This window comes from Erythranthe guttata, chromosome 12, assembly GCF_056151865.1.
Source record: "Erythranthe guttata isolate IM_541 chromosome 12, IM_541, whole genome shotgun sequence".
Lineage (NCBI taxonomy): Eukaryota > Viridiplantae > Streptophyta > Magnoliopsida > Lamiales > Phrymaceae > Erythranthe > Erythranthe guttata.
In genome coordinates this window covers 8,187,835-8,203,328 of record NC_142544.1, presented here as the reverse complement: position 1 = coordinate 8,203,328, position 15,494 = coordinate 8,187,835, and the positions used below count along the sequence as shown (strand labels likewise).

The window sequence follows — 15,494 nt, the reverse complement described above, 5'->3', positions numbered from 1 at the left end:
AGATTTGCTGAACAACATTTCGAATCCTGATTCTTTCAGCGGAGGGCCATCCCGGGGCCCACAAATGAAAGCATTGTGTATGTGAAGGATTCTCTATTGTCACTCATCGAAGACGAAGAAAAGGTGTTTATGAGTGCGTGGATGAAGCATGTTCCGAGATTAACGCTTAAATTTATTCGACGGAGTTTCTCAATACAATATCGTGTCACGGTCTTCCTAATCATTAGCTAAAATTAAACAAAGTCGTTCCAATCATGCTTATTAGAAACATTGATCAAGCGATGGAAACAGACTCCAGGTTGAAACATTGGGCATGCACGTAATTAGCTGCAAGGTACTTTCCAACGAGAATGCTGGTGATATTATTTTTATCCCTTGGATGACTCTGACACCATCGAACAAAACGTTGCCAATTATTTCAAAGACGTTAATTTCCGGTGATTATTTCATTTGCCATGACAATAAACTAAAGTTAAAGGTAAACTCTATCGCATGTCGGACTGTACCTTTGAAGGTCAGTTTTCAGTCATGGTCAATTGTATGTAGCGTTGTCTAGATTCAAGAGTAGATCTGGAATAAATATCTTGATCAAGTCCGAATCGGGTGGCATTTCCAATGTTACTACCAACGTTGTGTACAAAGAAGTATTTCAAAGAATATAAAGGTACACCTTCAAAAACCTCATTTATCGATTACATGCATTGTTTTTTGTTACTTAAACAAGTATAGTTCATGTATGTTTAGGTTAATGTGCAATGAGTTCAATATTTTGCATGGATAATCGATTACCAGATTTTGTTTGTTCAGGGTACATCCATGCACACGCTATTCATTTTTTCTAACCCAATTTTTGCGTTGAACATGTGGTGACAATACTGGCGAATAAAAATTTAATTCAATCTATATTTGTAGATCTGATGGTATCAAGGTTGCGTTTGTATCAACTGGCAGCTAGATGTATAAGCATGGTCGACTAATTCAACTCCATTATTCGAGTTTGTCGTCGTATTTCGACGTTGATTATGTTTACGACGTTGACAATTTACATATGCGTACGATTGTGGATGCTAAAAAATATATTGTGGATTGGTTAATGGATGCTGATATACCTAATTGGGCCAACCCAATGGGCCCCAATTTATCTAATAATTAGGCCCACTACACGAAAGCCCAAGCACCTTCAAAATAAGGCTTGGGCCCAACAAAGTAAGCCCAACCCAATCAACGACATATAAATAGATGTTTTTACTCATTTGTTAAGGTACGTTCTATAATTCACCAACAATCTAGAGTGCATATTCTCTCTACTATTTCTAAGATCCGTACATCTGACTTGAGCGTCGGAGGGGTTTCCGCGTGATCAACCCCCGGCTTAGTTCACGTGTGTTTATTTCGTAGGGACCTCAGGATCATCAAGTTGTCAAGCTACTGATCCGCTTTGCTCTCCCCCAGTTCGTTTTCTACACTAACCCAGGTGATCTAAACTTTAGCATCATCAGATGCTAAAAAATATATTGTGGATTGGTTAATTTGTGTATGGTTGTATACAGGTTTACATACTTTACTTTTTTTAGTTCGCTGATTTTTTATATTAAAGCATTTTGTTATTATAATTAATCTCCGTGCATCTCTCGGGTGAGATATTAGTAGGTAAGTATTTGTCAACAAATTATAAAGATTTATAAGAGCTCCCTAGAAAGCTCTTGATATACTTCCTTCTAGAATGTGATTATATATTAAAACATTTAAGAAATTTTGAATCGTAGGATTAATTCAGTCACACCTTTAATTCCGGAGGTGTCGTACTATAAATAGGAGTAAAATTTCATTTGTAATACAACCAATCAAATTTGTATATACACTAAAGTCCATAGGTTCGTATATCAACACAAAAAGTCCTTGTCAGAAGGCCATTTTCATAAATATGTTTAGGGCGTTTGAAATTTCAACATGTGAACAATTATGTTTTGAAATTCGTTGTCGCATTTTGGCATTGATTATGTTTACGACGCTGACAATTTACATTTGCGTACAATTTTGGATGCTGAAAAATGTTCAACGAATTTTTTAATTTGTGTATAGATGTATACAGGTTTACATACAGTCCTTTTTTTTAGTTTGTTGATTTCTTATATTAGATCATTTTGTTATTATCGTAGTAGGTAAATAATATTAGTGGTCGAGATAGTAATGGGATAGTAATATTAGTAATATTCTTATTTGGGACAGTAATATTAGTAATATTACTGTTTTGGCATTCAATATTACTATCTCATACAATAATTTTGTTGTTAACATAGTAATTTAGATGAAAAAAAAGTTTCAAAAAAACAAAAAAAAAAAAAAAAAAATCAACGCCCGGAATCTAGTTGGAAAAAAATATTATTATCTGAAAAAAAATATGTAAATGAGGGTTAATGTGATATATTTGTTCAAATCTTGGGTCAGTGTGCAATATTGATGAAGTTAGAGCATAACGGATGGAATTGATGAAAATTATATTATGGGAGGGTATTTTGAACAAAAGACATGGTGATGAGTTTATTTGCAAGACTGTTTTTATCTGAACGTATGTGTATTTAAGCCCTTGTCATGTGCCTATTTGCTATTTGCCATATATAGGCACTTTACAAATAAGCCCATCAATGGGTATCATAAAGGGGTCTAGACAAAAAAGTATTTTATGTAAAAGTCCACACATGGTCCAGTCGTCCAGAGGTTTGTAAAAATCTAAAATAGCCCCTCAAATTTTAATGCTTTAATAGCACTCCAATTTTATCCTTTAATTTAATTTAACCTCAATTTGACCCCAAATTTCACAAATTATTCAATTTTGAGCCAAAATAAAATTTTATGGGCAACTTCGTCCGTCAACCGCCGGTCTCCGGCGTTGAATTTTTTTTTTCTTCCTGATTTTTCCGCCGGTCTCCGGCGTTGACTTTTTCAATATTTTTTTCTTTAACATCTTTTTGCCCCCCGTTAAAACAACAATATTGTTGTGGTTGACAGTAATATTAACTATATTACTGTTAAACACAATAAAATTAATCATACTACAGTTTAACACAGTAATATTGGTATGTTAATTTCTAGCACAGTAATATTAACACAACAAAAGTCATTATTATTGTGTAATAGAGTAATATTAATATGTCGATCGTTCAACAAAGGTAAACATAAAAAAAAAGCCAAAATAATTAATATTATTGTGGTTGACAGTAATATTACTTAACAACAGTAATATTACCATCAACTACAGTAATAATATTGTGTTTACAGTAATATTACAATAATAGACAGTAATATTATTACGTTACTCCGTCAATAACTCAAACAAAATAAAAAACTCAAAGAAATAATAATATTGATATAGTTGACAATAATATAATTGTGTTTACAGTTATGTTACTGTGAACAACAAGAATATAATTACGTTGACTTGTCAACAAATCAAACAAAATGAAAAGAAAACCACAAAAAAATAATAATAATGTCGTTGACTCTAATTGCACTGTCAACGAAATTTACTGTCAACGACAGTACAATTACGTTAATGTACTGTCAACGACAGTATAATTACTATTAATGACGTACTATTACGGTCAACGTTTAGCGGCGAGCGTAAAAAGAACGGATAAAAATTTTATGAGGAAAAAAAAAAAATCATCAAAAAATCACTAAAAAGTCAACGCCGGAATCGGCGACGGAAAAAAAAAATTCGAAAAGTCAACGCCGGAAAGTGGATGCAAAAAAATAATTTTTGAATTTTTTTAAAAAAAATAGTCAAAATTGAATTTTTTTTTTTTTGTCAAAATTGATTAAATTGTTGGGGTTACAATTAAGAATTGGGTGTTAAGGGTGGGGGTAATTTTGTCATATACAATAATTTTCCCTTTATTAAAGGGATGGGTTTATTGGCGAAAGAGATATTCCATAAACCTAAAATAATAAATATGGTTGGTTAGGATTTATGCACAAAAACCCCACACATATATATATATATATATATATATATATATATATATATATATATATATATATATATATATATATATATATATATATATATATATATGGATTATTTTGGAGACCCCTCATTTTGAAATTATATATGACTAACTACGATGCGGATTATACACTAGTGCCAATCCCCTCCATTTCAATAATAATTTGACATACCGCCCTCGGCCACCCTGAAGTACCTAAAATGCCTTTTAAATATTAATTTTAAACCCTAGTCACTCACAGTCGTCTCTCTCTTCCTCTCTCAACTCGCAGATTCAAATCCCGCCCCCATAGATCTCCAATGGGTGAAGTTGCATCGCGGAGTCATAACTCTCTCTCCGGTTGTCGGCTTTCGAAAGTTTAACTATCGTTGGATTCCTCTCGTCGAGTTATTTCTTTAAGTGGTGATTTCATTCAGTTTGGAAGACTCGATATGTTTCTGCAATTATTTTGCAGTCCGTGCGTATTTCGATGACAATGAGTCTTGCCGGAGGTATAATTTGTGTTCCGGCAGTCGGAATTTGACGGGCTACCCATCGTTGGATTCCTCTCGTCGAGATCTATATTTTGATGGTAATTTCGTTCATTTTTTTATCGTCAGATTTATTTCTACATTTTTTTTTTCATTTGTGAGCGCGGAACCTTGGGTGGTTAGCGACGGCTAGGATTTTGGTAGGAGACGCTTGGGGTGAGGAGTCATTGGCGGGTCCGTCTAAAATTCGTAGCACTTCGCAGCTATGGCCTCTCTCTCTCTCTCTCTATCTCTCGATCTCCTAGTGTTTGTTGATCTGAATGTTTTGATGTTTCTTCATTTTTTGTTGATTTGCACTAAAATAATTTTTCTTTGTTTTTTATCTTGCTATTGCAGCTTAATGAAAGCCGTTGGTCCTCTTCTTAAAGGTGTCAAAAAATTTTGTTGAAGTTACATTTGATTCAAGTTACAGTGTTCAACAGACTGAATACATTATTGTACATTATATACATTATTAGTTACATATAGTAACATGTCGTTACATATGCATATATTTGTGTATTTTTTTTTTGTATTTTATTGGTTCTCATATGAGTTATAATATAAATATTGAATTTTGTAATTTTTTGTTGTTGGAGTTTATGAATTTCTTTTTGTATAAGCCAGTATTCGTGTGTGTAAATAGTTGAACCACTAAAAATATGGGGTCAATAAAAAAAACATAACTACGAATGACTATAGTTGACTACAGTTACATGTAATTACATATGCATATATTTGTGTATTTTCTATTTGTATTTTATTGATTCTGAAGTGATTTATAATATAAATATTGAAATTTGTAATTTTTTGTTGTTGGGGTTTATGAATTTCTTTTGTATAAGCCAGTATTCGTGTGTTTACATAATTGATCGACTAAAAATATGGGGGAAAAAAAAGAACATAACTACGAATGACTATAGTTTACTAAAGTTACGTATAGTTATTTCAGTACAACAAACATATAGATTTTCAAAAAAAATAAAAAAAATAATAAAAAAATTCATTCGACCGGTAAACCGATTGAATCGAACGAACGGAAATTCATACATACCAATTACCGAACGGTTAATTCGGTGTGGTATTCAATTTTATTTCATTGTAAATATATATATACATATATATATATATATATATATATATATATATATATATATATATATATATATATGGATTATTTTGTAGACCCCCCTCATTTTCAAATTATATAGAACTAACTATCAAGTGGATTACACTCTAGGGGAAACCCCCCTCATTTCGAAAATATTTTGACATACCCCCCTGGGCTATCCTGAAGTTCCTATAATACCCTTCTAAAATCAGTTTAAACCCTAGCCACTCACGGTCTCTCTCTTCTTCACCCAGATTCAAAATTCCGCCTCCATAAACCTCCCACCGGCGAAATTGCTTCCCGGAGCCATAACTCTCTCTCCGGTTGTTGGAATTCGATGGTTTAACTACCGTTGGATTCCTCTCGTCGAGCTCTTTCTTTTGGTGATGATTTCATTCAGTTTCGAGCACTGATTTGTTTCTGCAATTTTTTTTCATTCGAGGACGATGGTCTTGCTGGAGCTTTATTTTGTGTTCCACCCGTCGAAATTTGACGGGTCACCCACCGTTGGATTCCTCTCGTCGGGATCTATATTTTGATGGTAATTTTGTTTATTTTTATATTTTCAGATTTATTTCTATTTTTTTTTTTTTTGCATTTGTGGGCGCGCGGAACCGTGGGTCGTTATATATTAGCGGCGTCTAGGGTTTTGGTAGGAGCCGAGGGGGTGAGGAGTCACTGTCTGTTTGATTTAAAATTTGTAGCATTTCCCAGCAATAACCTCTCTCTCTATTTCTCGATCTCTTAGTGTTTGTTGATTTTTGAGTGTTTTGATGTTTTTCTTCAAATTTTGTTGATTTGCACTAAAGTAATTTCTTTTTGTTTTGATTTTGCAATTGCAGCTTAATGAAGGCCATTGATCCTTTCCTTGAAGGTGTCAATTTTTTTTTTTTGAAGTTACATCTGATTTGTTCAACAGACTGTATACATTACTGTACATTACTATACATTACTATAGTAACATGTAGTTACATATGCGTATATTTGTGTATTTTCGATTTGTAATTTATTGGTTCTGATGTGATTTATAATAAAAATATTAAAATTTGTAAATTTTTGTTGTAGTTTTATGAATTTGTTTTGTATAAGTCAGTATTCGTGTGTGTATACAATTGATCGACTAAAAACATGGGGAAAAAAAACGAACATAACTATAAATTACTATAGGTACTATAGTTACATGTAGTTATTTTCAGTACTGTAAACATATTTTTTTGAAAATTAAAAAAAAATTAAAAAAAAATTAAAAAAATTATATATATATATATATATATATATATATATATATATATATATATATATATATATATATATATATATATATATATATATATATATATATTTAACTAACAGGTTTATAAAAAACAAAAAATAAAAAAGTAAAAAAAATAAAAAAAAATAATAATAAATAAATCAGCGAAAATGATAAATGCATGACCATATATGCTGATGCAGTTTGGCCGAAAATTGCATATAAGGGTAGTATAGTACTTTCGCTTCTCCAGGGGGTATGTCAAAGGATGATTTGGGTTTGGGTTTATCCCTAGTTTATTTGGTGGCTAGGGGTATCTAAAATAACCATATATATATATATATATATATATATATATATATATATATATATATATATATATATATATATATATATATATAAAATACCCCTCATTTAGAAAATATTTTGAATTAAACTCAATTGACTTTAAAGACTTTTCTCATAACCCATATCTCAATCTAAAATAGTAAGACCCCACTTACCAGATATAGTAACACTAAAGTGTCCCTATGTGCTAGATTTTTAATTCTATTTCCTCTCTCTCTCTCTCTCTCTCACTAGCTCTCCCTCTCTCTCTTTCTCTCATAATTTCTATTTTTTTTTTCTTCTTCTATGCAGATCTCTCTCGTGAACTCTGAACTCTCTCTGGTTCACTCATAATCTCTATTTTCTCTCATTTTTTTTTTCTTTTTTCTTATTCTTCTTCTTTGTAGATCTATAAACCGCTGCCGCTCGCCTTAGAGATTTACACCAGCAGCGCCGCCCTCCTCCCTCCTTTTCACACGACCGCCATTATCCACTCACCCAACCAACGAGATCACAGCCGCCGCCTAGGGTTGTGCCGTTAAGACTTGCTACAATGTCAAACCTCCCCAAAAACTCATGTTGTTACCTTCTACACATCACACCACCTCCCTTTCGTTATTTTCGATTTTTTCTTTTTTTTTCCTCTCCAGATCTGAAGCACCAGCATCAACGTGACTATAGTCTGGTTCGAATATGACTATTCGAATTTATTTTTCTTTATTTATTTATTTTCCGAGTTTTTTTTCAGATCTGAAAATACAGTTTGAATAGCAGCAGTAACATGACTATAGTCATATTCGAATATGACTATAGTCATATGTATGTATTTTTCAAATATGACTAGTCATATTCGAATATGACTATCGTTGAATATGATTGTAGTCATATTCGAATATGTTCTATCTTCTCGTTTTCAAGTTGACTTCTAATAACGATTCAAATTGTGATTTTTTTTGTGGATGTTGATTGGATTGTTTTCGTAAACAATAGGGAATCTTCGTTGTTTTATATAATTTGGTGAACATGACTTTACCACACTATATAATCAGAATTGTTCAGTTGAAAAAGTGAAAAACTGCAATATAAAAAAAATATGATTACAGTGAATATAGTCACATATAGTCAGTCATATACAACTATAGTCATATTCGGCTTTGTAAATTTGTCGAGAAAAAGAATTTCATTTTTTTGTTTAAATTGTTTTTTATTAAATTAAAAAAATATTAAATAAATAAATAATGGCTAAATAAAATTCAAAAATAATAAAAAACAAGAAATAAAAAAATCCTTTTCGTTTTATTTACTATAATTTTTTTAGAAATTTGAAAGCAGATTTTTAGGAATTAGATTATTGCTATGGAAAGAGAGAAAAAATGAATAATTCAGAATAGTTATGCCAATTGACATAAGTAGAATTGAGAATAAAATTTCTAGGGAGTTATCACAAAAAAAGATTTAAGAGGTGCTTATCTATATGAGGAGTTTATTGCTATAAATATATATATATAGCAATAAACTCCTCATATAGATAAGCACCTCTTAAATCTTTTTTTGTATATATATATATATATATATAGAGAGAGAGAGAGAGAGAGAGAGAGAGAGAGAGAGAGAGAGAGAGAGAGAGAGAGAGAGAGAGAGAGAGAGAGAGAGAGAGAGAGAGAGAGAGAGAGTGTGTTATTCAACTTAATGGTATGTATATTTAAGTAAATATTACATTTTAATTTTCTTTGCATTTTTTTATGTTGAAATTAGGGATGACAATGGGTCGGTTCTGGATCGGGTTTGGCTAAACCCGAGACTCGACCCGTGAAAAATATATAAAATCAAGTCCCGCCCCAACTCCGGTTCAGCTTAGACCCAGACCCGTCTCAACCCATACCTGAATTAAACGGTTCTGACCCGCCAGACCCGTTAACATAAAAAAAAAAATTAATTTTCATAATATTTTGCTTATATATTATAAAAAAAATAATCTAAAAAATAAAATATAATATTTTAAAATACTTCTACAAATGATATAAAGTGAATAATAATATTATATAATTAATTATATTTAACTTCTATGATAAGTAAAGTTCAAAGGCATGAAGGCTAGCGGTGGTCGGCATGTTATAGATTTTACTTACGAAAAATGAGATTAAAAAAAATAAAATAGTAAAAAATGAGTAAATGAGAATAGACACGATAAAAATGGAATGTTTGATAAATGAAATCATAAATTAATTTTTATATATAGATTAGTTATAAAATATAATATAGTTATACGGTTCGGTTATGGATCAGTTCCAATAAGACCCATAACCTGACCCAGAACCATCTAATTATAGAAATTTAAACCCATTGCCCCCCAAAATATTTTAACTTACCCAGAACCGCTCCAAACGGGTCGGTTCTGGGTCTAAGACCCAGTGAGCCTATACCATTGCCATCCCTAGTTGAAATATTGAAATTAACGATTTCATAATAGAACAAATTATAAGAAATTTTAAACGTAAAAAAAAAATTGTGTATATGTATATATGAAGACTATTTAATTATTTAGCAAAATTTAAATGCACAGGTGTCTATATGTGTTTGATTAGGAAACTTTAAAGTTGGTATGGACTTAAAATAAAATAACATCAACGTTGGAGACCAGCGGTTGATCTGTCAGAAGAAAAAAAAATTGAATCCCAAAATAGTAATATTACTAATATCATTGTCTCAAACAGTAATATTACTGCCCCAAACAGTAAAATTACTATGTCCGACATTAATATTACTGTTTTGGACAATAATATTATGAATATTACTTTCTCGAACAGTAATATAACTAATATTAATGTCCCAAACAGTAATATTTTTGCATGAGACAGTAATATTACGGTCGAAGACTGCAAAATTGCAGGTCAAGACGAAAAAATTAATCAATACAGTAAAATTACTGTCTCAGACAGTTAAATTACTATCTCCAACTATTAAATTACTCTTGGAGACAATAGTTTAGTAGCCAAGACAATAATATTAATTAAAATAATTTTTTTAAGAAAAAACAAAATTTCAAAAAAAATAAAAATAAACGCTGAAGACAGTAATATTAATTAAAATATTTTTTTAAGAAAAAAATATATTAAAAAAAATAACGCCAGAGACCGGCGGTGGCTGGTCAAAATTGGAATAAGAGTCAAATTTAATTAATTCGTGAAATTGGGCTAAGTGTAGATCATGAAATTCTAGCTCAATTAGCGTTTCAAGGAATTGAGGGTAATTTTGTATATATAAAAGAGATTTTCTTATTTGCAAATAAGTTTGAATGAGCTGAATTATATGGAAGACAAAAAAAGTTGGATGTCCATTTTTTAATTAAGTGCCCTTGTCATGGCCCAATTTGCCGTTTACCCAATAAATAAATGTATATGATAAAATTACCCTAACGTTCAATTTCATCAATTTTGATCACAAAAATCCAATTTTGATTTTTTTCTTTTTTTAAACTCTTTTTTTTTTTTTGCCGACGGTTTTCGGCATTGACTTTTTCTTCTGTGTATTTTTCCCCATTCGTTTTACTCGTTGACTTTTTTTGATTTTATTTGTCTACTTTTTCCCCACTGGTTTCAGGTGTTGATTTTTTTTTTCTTTTTTAATTTAATCTTTTCGTAACTTTTTATCCATATTTTTTACGCCCGCCGCTGAATGTTGTCTGTAATTGTAGTATCATTAACAATAATGATACTGTTGTTAACAATGCATTTACATAATTGTACTGTCGTTTACTATCAACCACATATATATTATTTTTTTTTTACTTTGTTTATTTTGTTTCATTTATTGACAAGTCAACGTAATAATATCACTATCGTTGACGGTAAAATTACTGTAAACGAAATAATATTATTGTCAACCACGTCAATAATTTTCTTTAGGCTTTTTGTTTTGTGTTGACCGATTAATGTAATAATATTACTATCTACTATTGTAATATTACTGTAAACACAATAATATTATTGTGGTTGAGGGTATTATTACTGTCGTTATAGCAATAGTATTGTGGTTGACTATAATATTACTGTCAACCACGTCAATATTATTTCTTTTGGCTTTTTATTATGCTTGTTTTTGTTTCATTTGTTGACAACTCAACGTAATAATATCCCTGTCGTTGACGATAAAATTACTGTAAACGCAATAACATTAGGGTGCATTTGGATGGAGAGATTTGGAGGAAGGATTTCAAATCTATAATAACAAATCCCTTGGACTTGTTTGGATTGAGGGCTTTGGGGATGAATTTCAAATCCACATCCCTCCTTTTTAGTTGTTTTTTGAGCAATTGAGGTGGATTTCAAATGACTCCAAATTGGAGTCATTTCAAATATCTTCCCCAAATCAAACCCCCCTCCAAATCGCTCCATCCAGACACACTTTTATTGTCAACCACATCAATATTAAAAAAAAAAAAAATTTGCCGTTTTGTTTTGTTTGATTTGTTGACCGATTAATGTAATAATATTACTGTCTATTATTGTAATATTACTGTAAACACAATAATATTATTGTGGTTGACATTAATATTACTGTCGTTATAGTAATAGTATTGTGGTTGACATTAATATTACTGTCAACCACGTCAATATTAATTCTTTTGGCATTTTATTATGTTTGCCTTTATTGACCGGTCAACATATTTATATTATTCTATTACACAATGATAGGATTTTTTTTGTGTTTAATATTATTGCGTTAGAGAGTAATATAACAATATCACTGTGTTAAACTGTAATATAGTTTAATATTAATGTGTATATATAGTTAATATGATTGTCAACCACAACAATATTATTGTTTAAATGGGCCAAAAATGTTTAAGCAAAAAAAGTTTTCAAAAAAATAAAAAATAAAAAATAAAAAAAATAAGGTTAACGCCGTCGGAGACCGGCGTTGACCGCCGATCAGCGATGGGAGAAAGAAGAATAAAAAAAACCCGAAAAAAAATCAATGTCGAAGATCGGCGTTGACCGCCGTCAATGCCGGAAACCAGCGGAAAAAGTAGAAAAAAAAAAAAAGAAGTCAACGTTGTATACCGGTGGTAAGGGCGGCGACGAGCGAAATTATACTCAAAAATGGATTTTGAGTCAAAATTGAATAGTTTGTGAAATTTGGGATCAAATTAAGTTAAATTGAATCAAATGATAAAATTGAGCATATTAAAATGTGAAAAGGCATTACTGTAGTCTTTTAGCCACTATGAACAATGTCTTCACTTTTTCATAAAATAGTTTTTTTCTCCTAAACTCCTCTTTATGAATAAGTAGCCCTAATGGACTTATTTGTAAGGGACAAAAAATGAACTTAATTGAATTTCATTTTTAAGTCTATCTTTTATTTTATTTTATTTATTTTATTAAATTTGTTGACAACGCATACGTTTAAATGAAATAGAAACAATTAGAGGGATTATTATGTTATCTATTAATTAAATGGATAATAAATTGAGTAGCAGTGAAGACAAACGAAGCAAAAAGCGTTATTTAGGTGTGAAAACGAAACAGAACACAAATCATCGTCTTCTTCAATGGAAGACAACAACAAGGCAGCCATGGCGCAGCAGCAGCAGCAATTGATGTTGCTGCAACAGATCCAAAGGCAAAAGGACGCCATTTCACGTTTCCCGTCCAACATCGACGCCCATCTCCGCCCGCAGCAGCAGCACCACCACCCTATGCTTCACCACCGCCCTCCGAACCCTAATTCCGCCGCCCAACAAATCAATCCCAATCAGCTTCACCCTAACCCTAATTCCATCCCCAATAACCCTAACCCTAACCCTAACCCTAACCCTAATCAGAATCCCAATTCTTCAATTCCCCCAATTAATAACAACAATAATCAGCAGCAACAACAACAGCAGCAGCAGCACAAGGCATCTCTCCAGCTTGCTTACCAAGATGCTTGGCGTGTTTGCCATCCCGATTTCAAGCACCCTTTCTCTTCCCTTGAAGATGCTTGTGAGAGGTTACCTTTCTTCCCCTTCTATTTTAATTTTAATTTTATTCATTTGGGTTTTTTTTTCTTGGATGATGGAAAATTGAAATATAAATTACCCGATTCTTACCCATATTACCAACATTGAAGAAATATGATCGATTGTTGCGTCCTTTATCCGGCAGAATAACCGGCAAGAAGTCTAAACTGTTTTTTCACCGTGTATTAGTTTGAATAATCAGCATATATATGTGTAATACTCTCGGTGGATCTCTACGTAGAGATTGAAAGTTTATTAACAACCTGCTATTGCGCTTTTAGCTTTTAGCTTTTATCTTTTAAGGCTTCGTTTGGTTGCCAAGATAAGATTAAATAATCTAATGAAAACCCAATTATTTTATTGGACCCCAGAACGTCAAACAAAAAAGCTCCCTAAGAGGCAATATAAAGCAAGATAAGCCATGAAAATATAATATTTGTGGGTCGACCGGGCAAAATTATTGAGGATACCAAAGATCAAACAATGTCAATTATTTAGTTAATAATAGCTAATCTCCCCAACCAAATGAGGCCGAAGGATACGAGTAGTGTGTGGAATTACTTCGACTGTTCGATCTGTGCTGGCATAACGTTGATAATATTTATATGTCTTGAGAAATAGCCAACACCGTATGGTATTTATTTAGCTTTCTTATTTTTCCCCATCTCTTGTACTGTATGTGACTTGATCGTTATATTCAGGTTCATGGTTTCATCTGTTAAATTGTAGCTGTTTATTATAATCACAGCTTAATATTATCATTTTATTTTTTGATGGCATGTCGTTCATAAACATTAATTCAGCACGCATGTTTGATTCTCCATGTTTTTGTGAACCTGCTCTGGTAGATAATGTTTGTTTCTACTCTGGACTCAATCCTATGAAAAATCTTAAACTCGTCTCATTATTAGAGAATAGGTTAACTTTTTAATTTACGGGGCACAAATTGCAAGTTATCTCTCCCCTTGGAAAAAAGAATCATTTTTTTGTCTATATTATCTCATTGTTTGAGGCATACAGTCTTTTGGTTTATGTGTTATAGTTCTTTGTTCTTACCTTCTTTTACGGTATGTAGACTGCTGAGGTAGCAGATAACAGAGTATTTTATGAGACTTTTGCTTGTGAGTGATGTTGAAGGCAAGATACTTTAAGAGAAGGATTTGGTTTCGATTTGTCATAGGAATGTGCAGTGCCTGTGTATCCATTAATCCGAATACTCTATTGGTTATCTTTTTGCATGCTAGTGATCCACTGATTTGTGTCCTTGTAATCTTGCGTTTCCGTCTCTTTATTGTGTGCAGCATTTTTTTAAGCCACAGAAAATACTCAATTTACTTACCCGAGCATTTCTTGATTTTTCTGTAACATTTGTACAGATTTTTCGTAGTTGTATTTTATTCGACTTTGACCAGTAGAATCTTAACACGAAGTAGCACTTCCTTTGTTGTTGCATAGGCTCTTACCGTACCATGTAGTGGCGGACTACGAAGCAGAGGAAGATGACAAGATCCTCGATTCAGCCACCACAGGCCAGCAGATCCTCTCCCGCTCCCAACAGTGGGACCACAACATCGCCGCCAAGGTCGCCGAATTCACCGCCACATTCGAGAAACAAGTACTCGCATTCAACATAATCTCCCGTAAACGAGGCCTCGGAGAGTTCCGAACAGAGGAGAAGCTAATGATGGAGCAACTACTCTTGCAAGAAGAAAAGAGATCACTCCTCGAATTAAGGGCCGAAATGGATTCAAGGCAAAAGGCCAGTCGAGAAACACACGAAGCCAACTTAAGAATGGCTGCCATGGTTCAAGAGCAGCAAGCACGTGCGGAAAGTCAAGCCCATGCAGAGATGATGGCGCGGGCCCCGATAAGAGCAAGTGCACTTGGCGGCACTCGAGGCGGCGGTAGGATTGGTGGGCACGATATGGCGGTGGAGCATGAGCATGAGCATGATTTTCAGCAGGATGATATTATAAATGGATGGCAGAGGGATGAAAAAGAGCCGTCTGAGGATTTCTTGAATGACGACGAAACGGATAACGGAGATGCCACTATGCAGAGTGGTTGGTCTGAAGGAGGTGAGTTGGATTTGAATGCTAGATGATTGAATTATTTATTTATTTTTTTCGGTTTTTTCGATAGAGCAAAATATTTGTATGTGCTGTGTTTGGGGAAGAAGATTTGGTAGGGGCATTATTGTAATATTGAGATTTGTATTGTATTGAGTATCTGCTAATTTTCTGGAGCACTTTTATCTTACTGTATAGTATTCAAATTTAGCTTC

General features: G+C 32.5%; 1 protein-coding gene across 1 annotated transcript; it reads left to right on the top strand.

Moving 5' to 3' along the window:
* The first annotated feature begins 12,644 nt into the window (after positions 1–12,644).
* On the top strand, positions 12,645–15,494 carry LOC105965801 (uncharacterized). Its single transcript, XM_012990356.2, has 2 exons — positions 12,645–13,200; positions 14,666–15,494. Exons 1-2 carry the CDS (start codon positions 12,761–12,763, stop codon positions 15,312–15,314), a joined length of 1,089 nt encoding a protein of 362 aa, XP_012845810.2. The 5' UTR covers positions 12,645–12,760; the 3' UTR covers positions 15,315–15,494.